The 7,749-nt window shown below is 50.4% G+C and overlaps 1 protein-coding gene across 1 annotated transcript in view; it reads right to left on the reverse strand.

The window, feature by feature from the left end:
• Window positions 1-7,749, reverse strand: part of AKAP13 (A-kinase anchoring protein 13) — a 20,860-nt gene that overhangs the window by 7,443 nt on the left and 5,668 nt on the right. Inside the window, exons 6-11 of the mRNA XM_015407107.1 lie at window positions 4,293-4,369; window positions 3,857-4,038; window positions 2,145-2,227; window positions 1,329-1,508; window positions 427-588; window positions 119-189 (exon numbers count right to left, since the gene is read on the reverse strand). Of these exons, the coding sequence (XP_015262593.1) occupies window positions 119-189; window positions 427-588; window positions 1,329-1,508; window positions 2,145-2,227; window positions 3,857-4,038; window positions 4,293-4,369 (755 nt within the window). The remainder of the gene's footprint in view (window positions 1-118; window positions 190-426; window positions 589-1,328; window positions 1,509-2,144; window positions 2,228-3,856; window positions 4,039-4,292; window positions 4,370-7,749) is intronic.

The following is a 7,749-nucleotide window of genomic DNA, read 5'->3' on the forward strand; positions in this document are numbered from 1 at the left end:
AGGTCTTTCGGAGATCCTTTGGGTGGCTGGAGATTCCACCGACTGAACCTGGGACCATCCGCATGCAAAGAAGACACAGCCCCACCAAACTCATGTGAGCCCTCCCCCAAAACCGTACCTTCTTCAAAACACTGTCTGACTCCGTCCTCCGAAGATCTTGGGCATCATCTCCTTCCTCCCTGTCCCCACCTGAAAAAGAGAACTCAGAAGCTGACATGGATGGGCTTTGCTCTTTGTAGCCTGGGAAAGCACAGTCGTTCACACCTGTGGTACAGCAGGAGCACTGCCAAGTACGCCTCTTCCTCCTTTAACTCAATCCCTCTTTACAACTCCTCTACACCAAGGATGAGCAAACGCCAGACTAAAGACAGCGTCATGTTTGGGAATCGTGCTGGACCCTAGGAAAGAGACCGAAAGAACACTCACCTTTGCACACATTCATTTGGTGGCTGTCAAATCCTCCAAACGTCTCTGCCCTCCTGGGGAGAGAGACAGGCCCAACGCCCTCTTCTTCCGAGGTGAGGTGGCACATCTGCTGCCCGAGGGCATTCCCCAAACTCCTGCTCACCAGCCTTTGCAATAACTCCACTGAAAGGATCAAGGGCAACATGGAAAGACGTTCATTGTCAGGCCAGCTTCCATCCCGACTAAGCTACTTCGGTTTATGCGGACACTAGCAGGAATCCCAGTTGCAAGTGCAGCTCTATGGTGGGGTTTTAGCTGCTTAGGGCTCCCCGTCCAGTAAGAAAAGAGCTTGAAGAGGGATCTGCACTTTAGGGATGCCACGTTTTGATTTATGAATAGGGCCTCTGGAGCTTCACAGAGACAGTAAAATAGGAAGACTGGCCACTGCCCTAAGGTGCTTACCCTCTCGATTTCAACTAAGGGGGAAGATTACAGAGGCCATGGAAAATGGGGAGAATAAGGTACACCACCTGCAGCTCCTCTTGTAGTCCATTTTAATCTGATTCCAATGGTGGTAACAGTAATTTTTATTATTGCTATGGTGCCTTTTGTATTTTGTAATGGCCAATGGCTCAATACAATACATTTACTTGTACTACCTGCAACTCCTGAGAGGAAGGCAGGGGGCAGAAGTGTACTGAACAAATGAGCTAACAAGTGAGACCATCCAGTTCGGTATTGACCACAGCCTTGGGCAGAAGCAGAGAAAGGTCCTTCCCACCCCTGCTGCCAGGGAACCTTTGCACTTCTGCGGAACGGCACACGCTTTATTCTGAGTGCCACGCAATCTCAGGCTGCCCACAGTACGGGTGGCCCTTCTTGGCAGGGATGCTGACCAAAGCAGTCCCCGGGGACCCGCTTACCTTCGTTGATGACGTTCTTCATGAGGCTCTCCCCCTTGGGTGCCTCTTCCGTGCTGGCCCGGAACAACGTTCTGGCCCCGGAGGCCTCCTCCTGCCCGCTGCAGTCGGTCATACAGCGGAAGATCTTTTCTTTCTCCTCCAGCAGTGTTATGATCTGCTGATCTTTCTGCACGAGTTGTTCTGTTGGGGTGGGGAGGTTGGAGTAAGAACTATTGCGGTACACCCACGGGTAGCTCGCCCAGAGGAGCTCAGGCCATCCCAGTGACTCTGGCCCCACCTTCTGGGGAGTCCAAGAACTGCAAGGACCAGCAGACGCTTCTGCTCACAAGTTGTTCTGGAGAAGCCGAACTCTCCCATTTTAGGGGACAAGGTGAGTCAAGCAAGCAGGTGCAAGGCATAGAGAAGAGATGCCGTAACTGCAGTTTGCTCACCGGGGGGCTCCACGCTCACCTCGGATAGCAAGGCCAGAAATCCAGTATGCAACAACATAATGCAAAAGCAAAGTCTCCTTACAAGGCCTGGGCTACAACTCCAAAGACCCTGGTCCTGTTACACCGGCTATGAGGCAGCCGTTACTTCCGGAGTTGCTGCAGTCGTGCTGCAGTCTCACTCCAAGGAGTGCGGGAAGGACCAGCTGGTGCAACGGGGCTTGTGTTGCCAACTTCAGTCACATGGGGGGGTGTCACCTGGGCCAGAGTTGGGGGGCTGGACAGCAGGGACCCGGATTCAAAACCTTGCTCAGCTGCAAAGTTTGCGGCATAGCCTGGGCACGTACGGATGACTCCAGGCTAAGGTTGCAGCATCCTTTCGTCTTACCTCTCAGTTCCCTGGCTTTGATATCCTGCACTCGCTTTTCCTCTTCTGACTCACTGGGGATGCCTTCGTCCTCATCCTTGTCCCTGTCGGGAGAGAAGGAAACATTTCAGCGGGACAGGCTGAGAAACGGGCATCACAGAGAGAAGCCTGAAAGGGGCGTTTCTCGGTCGGTTTGTTATTTCTTCTTTTAAAGAAAAAAATCAAAATTGCAAAGTTAAACGATGTCATAAATCCTTAAATATAATTACATATGCAACATATATATCCATAAATTAATCCGCCTAATGAACGCATTATCAAGACAGCAAAAGCATCAGGAGCCAGCAAGATTCACAACATTTGACCTCAATTTTATTATTTTTACTGCATCCTAGATTTTTTCCCCTTGGCTACACGCTTTTATTTGGTACAAGACCGAGACTTCCAGTAATGTGCAAACATTATCCTTGCCAGAGTTAGCAAGTGTGGTGTTACATCTTGATGAGAAAGGTTGACCATGTTGACATAATTTAAGAAAACGGCCTTAAAAAGAAAATCAATCCTCCTTCACCAGCCTCCACAAAACCTGACCCCTGCTGCATAGCCACCACATGCGGCAATGAATCTATTTCTTTAGATCAGTACCAGCAATTACCTGCTGCTTACAGTATACTGTACAAATTCTCCATGCAGTCAGGCACCCTTACATTATCATTTTGAAAGAGTTTTCTCCCATTTGTAAACAGACACGGACCCTTGCGTAGATACATAACTCCCTGCATTGGCAATGTGTTTCCAATGTAAACACAGTGTGCATATTTTGTTTTATTTAAATGCACACACGTAAGATACACAGCTGTATTAAACCCCTCCTACTGTACTGTCCAGAGGGGCTGCAGTGACTCAGAGGTTAAGATGCTGAGCTGCAGACCGGAAGGTCTGTAGTTCGGCAGTTCGAGACCCGAGTGCCACGTGACGGAGTGAGCTCCTGTCTCTGGCCCCAGCTCCTGCCAACCTAGTAGTTCAAAAGCAAGAAACTGCAAGTAGATAAGTACCTTCGGTGGGAAGGTGACAGTGTTCCGTGCACCTCGGCGTTTAGTCATGCCAGCCACGTGACCACGGAAAGGTCTTCAGAAAGCGCTGGCTCTTCGGCTTGGAAACAGAGATGAGCACCGCCCCCTAGATTCAGATTCAACTGGCTTTCGAGGAAGGGAAACCTTTACCTTTACTGTACTGTCCGGCCCTCCCGTTAAGCTCCTCCTGCTCTCTATGCCCCCCCCCCCATGAGCTGGCTGGTGACCAGAGGCAGGTCACCTTTGGAAGTGCCTCCCCCCTTGGGGCTCATCCAGCACTTACCTTACTCTTTTATAAGTGTCAGGCCAAAACTTTTTTTTAGACCCAGGTTTTCAACTGGGAGTTTCCATCTTTGTTTTGGGGTTTTAGCTGTTTCTATGTTCTGCTTCTAGCCTGAGGACTGTTTATGCTGTACTTTTTATGCCCCGGGCTTGTTTTTAACATTGATCATTTACGTTTTTTGTTTTTACGGTACTGCTTTTAACACGTGAGGCCCCTCAAGCATTCTCTCTGGAGAGGCAGCCTAGAAATTCCTTAAATGAATAGCGTCCGGACACACGTCAATTCCAGTGGAACCTGATACAGCCTAGCTTATACACAGTGGCTTGCGATAAGCAAAACACAAGTGGCCCACACATGCGTTCCTTTGAACTCCTTACATCGTGTTGACAGTGTCCTGGATGGTCTGGATCCAGCTGTTGCGTTCCTCCTTGGAGCTGGCGTGAACTTCCACCATCTCTGGGTCTTTCCCTCCCATGCTGATGAGGAACAAACCCTTCTCCTCATGGGCCACTTCTCGGACAATCAGCTTCTTCAGAGAGACCACCGTGGACTTCTGGTCCTTGAGGGAGACGAAAGCAAACATGTTCAGGTTTTTTCTCTGCTGATCCAGCCTAAATGCCTTCTTGACTGAGTACCCCGAGGCCTCAAGAGAAAAGCAGTAAAAGAGTTGATCTACATAGCGATTTCCTTCCCACCCTTTCCCCAAGCAGCGCCCCCAAGAAGAGTAGCACACACGGCTCTCCCTCATCCTCACCACAGCAAATGTAATACGCATTATCTAAAGGATGGAGGGAAATGCAACAAAGGCCTTACCAGAGATGCAAATACGTATTTCTGGTCTTTCTCCTGAAGGAATATCAGAACGTCCGAGAGGAGAACAGCCTGGACCTCTGGCAACAGAAGAAAACACCGAGTTGTAATGCACAGCCAGATTGGTGTCGTGGTTAAGTGCGCGGACTCTAATCTGGGAGAACCGGGTTTGATTCCCCACTCCTCCACTTGCACCTGGCTGGGTGACCTTGGGCAAGCCGTAGTTCTGACAAGAGCTGTTCTTGAAAAAGAGCAGTTTCTGTCAGAGTTCTCTCAGAGTTCCGTGTGATGTCATCAGCCCCACCCACATCACAGGCAGTGTTCCCTCTAAGCTGAGTTAGTGTGAGCTAGCTCAGTTTTTAGCCTCCAGCTCACAGATTTTTGTCTGAGCTCAGGAAGGATGGCTCCAGAGCAACCTAAGTTATGCAGTAGCCAAATTGCTCACTCACAACTTTAATGCCAGTCACAATGTAGAATTTTTGCTCACAAGACTCCAGAATTTAGAGGGAACATTGATCACAGGGTGTCTGTTGTGGGGAGGGGGAGGGAAAGGAGTTTGTAAGCCGCTCTGAGACTCCTTTGGGTAGTGAAGGGCGGGGTATAAATCCAATCTCTTCTTCTTCTTCTTCACATCTGAATACACCCCGCAGCATCTCTCAGTGGTTTCCTTTTTTAAGTCAACAGGCATCACTTCCCTGACAAAATCACTCCCACGTTTAAAATCCACAGACTTCCTTTATGGTTGCCAGGCTGCCTGCTAAGGGACCCCCTTTCGCCGCTGCGAGCCTCTGGGCTGCTGCCACCACTCAGTGGGGCAGCAGAAGCAAAATGGGGGCGGGTGGGAATCGGCCCCCCACTGCTCCGAGGGCTGGCCACCCGAACGCATTTCTAAAGCCAATCTGCTCAATTCACGGCAAGCCCGGTGTCTTTAAGGCAACAGAAAGAACGCTTGTGTTGAAGGTCTGCTGGCAGACAGAGCGAGAGAACATATTTTCAGTTTATTGTCGAAATGTCTGTGGCCTGTTTAGGGCTGCCAGCTCTTACCTCCTCGCTGGCGGGGGAATGGGTGGGAGCGCTCTGGGAGTGGGGGTGGGGCGGGGCGATGTCCCCGAAGTGATGACATCACATGGAAGTTGCACGGCAACGCTCTGGTATTTGGGGCAAAACTCTATGGTTACCATAGAGTTTGGCCTGAAATACCAGAGCGTTGCTGTGCAACATCCCCGGCATGAGGATGTCACTTCCGTGTGATGTCATCATGTGGGGGACATCACGCTGGGTCGTGGCTGTTGGGGTGGGCAGGAAGCCGCAAAATTGGGGGATCCCCCACTCCCGCTTGGGGGTTGGCAACCCTGGACCTGTCTCCCCCGGGCCTAAGAACGCTGCCCTCTGGAGGGAGGGAGGGAAGTGATTTCTGCCCAGGCTTGGGTGAGCGATTGTCTGGTAACAAGACCAGGGCCACTGATGAAGGGGGGGGGAATTCGGGGGGGTCAAGTCAGCTGGAGGGCCCCTAAATTTCCTGCTGCACTCATGGTATGCATTTTTAAAACAAATTCCAGTGCAGCCACTCAGGGTGCAGGGAAGGCAGAGCACAATAAAAAGCACTCGCTGTTGCTTCCTGGGTCTTTCAGAAGTTTTTACCAGGAGGCCGATCAGATCCTGCTAAGCCCAGCAGCCAAGCCAGCCCTGGAGCAAGGCAAGACCAGCCGGGACAAGCTACAGTCCTTTTTCCTTTCGTTCCACCCAGCTCCGGCACAGCCGCATCTTGCAAAGGGGCAGCCCTGTTACTGTGGTAGCAAAATTAAAACCCTTTCGTTGTCTTTTCCTACATTTCTCTGACTCTTATCCACACTTGTCTCTGCCTTTGTTTTGCTTCCTTCCTTTCATCATCTGCCATTCATCTACCCTTCTAATCTCTCTCCTCCATTTTATCCTCACAACAACCCTGTGAGGTATGTTAGACTGAGAGTAACAGTACTGGAAGACGGATGTTTTATGGAGGAGGACTGATGCATCAATGGCTGTTAGCCAAGATTGCTGAGGGTGGTCAAGAATGGTGGTCCTCCCCCCAGTGGTGTCCGCAGGTGGGAGTGACATAGCACCTGCATGAGGAGAGACACCTTTTGAAGCCCAGCAAGCCTTTCACAAGAAGAAGGCATACTTCAGATGCATACCTGCGGGAAACATCAGTTCACAGGTGGTTTGAGAAAATACCAGGAAGCTGCAGAGAGCCATGGAAAGACAAGGGACGTGTAATGATGCTGTGCAAATGTGTGGAAATAATCCACTGCAGTTGGGAACACAAACTGCAGCAGAGAGCTCATGTGAAGAAACTCAATATACATGTAAGCTACAGGTTCAGGGAACAGACAGTGGGGAAAGATGCAAGGTTTGTGACCTGCCTGTGGATTTCCTAAAGGCATCTGGCAGTCGGTCAACTGCATACTCGACTAGGCACTCAACAGGATGCTTGATAAGCTGGACCCTTTCGGCTGGTCCGGCAAGGCTGTTAGGGCATGCCTTTGCTTGTCAGGTTCAAGTGCCACTCATGAGAGGAGGGCCCGCTCCAGGAATCGGAGCAACCCGGAATTCTCATCATCTTCTCTGGATGAGTCCAAAATGGTCCAGTGGGGCTTTTGAATGTTCTGCTCTGGTTGGCGCTCATTGTTAAATTGCAAGCTCGTTGCATGCCAGAGAAATAGAGAGAAAAGGCAGCCAAAGTGGCCATTCTAACAGCATAAATGTTACTCATTCATAATCAATATTTTTGTCCTCGAGCTAAAAACCTGTTCAGCAACACGGCTGCTCTCGGGACTACAATCTGCAACTCTTGGGCAGTTCCAGCGCTCCTTCCCTCCGCCCTCTCCACCATCGCTCCATTTTGACAGCTGGCTACAGAAACAGGAGACTCTTGAGCGTTCATGGCAAGGAGGACAGATAAGTCAACTCTAAGGAATGTTTCCAAAATAACGCCTTACTGTGACTGGTTTAGAGATACCCACATGTCTGCACCCGCACGGAAAACGTTAATGGCTGGTTTGTAATACGGTACGTAACAGGAAGAGGACGGAATTCTGCCAGCAAGGCTCTCTCACCTTTCAGTCTCCCAGCTGCATTCTTCAGGGAGACCGGCCCATCCCGGACGAATTTCCTCCGCCTCAAATCCTCCCGGGCGAACATCTGCCCGCTCTTCATCCTCATGATGGACTTGCTGTCCGTCCGGGTGTAGATTTCATCCAGGCGCATCTTCTTCTCATACTTGCAAACTTTGCTGTTCACGGCAACGATGACTTCCTTCACCAGGTTCAGCGACTGCACCAGATCTTCCTGTTCCTTGTCGTTTTCTTTAGAACAAAAGGAGAACTGCCTTCCAGTTCCTCTTTTTTTCTGCAAACCCTTTTTGCAAACCCTGCTCCTCACTTGTCATCTGCTTCCCTCTCTGTGGCCCTCCCAGGCATCT

Source organism: Gekko japonicus, unplaced genomic scaffold (genome assembly GCF_001447785.1).
Source record: "Gekko japonicus isolate JY-2015 unplaced genomic scaffold, Gekko_japonicus_V1.1 scaffold3068, whole genome shotgun sequence".
Classification (NCBI taxonomy): domain Eukaryota; kingdom Metazoa; phylum Chordata; class Lepidosauria; order Squamata; family Gekkonidae; genus Gekko; species Gekko japonicus.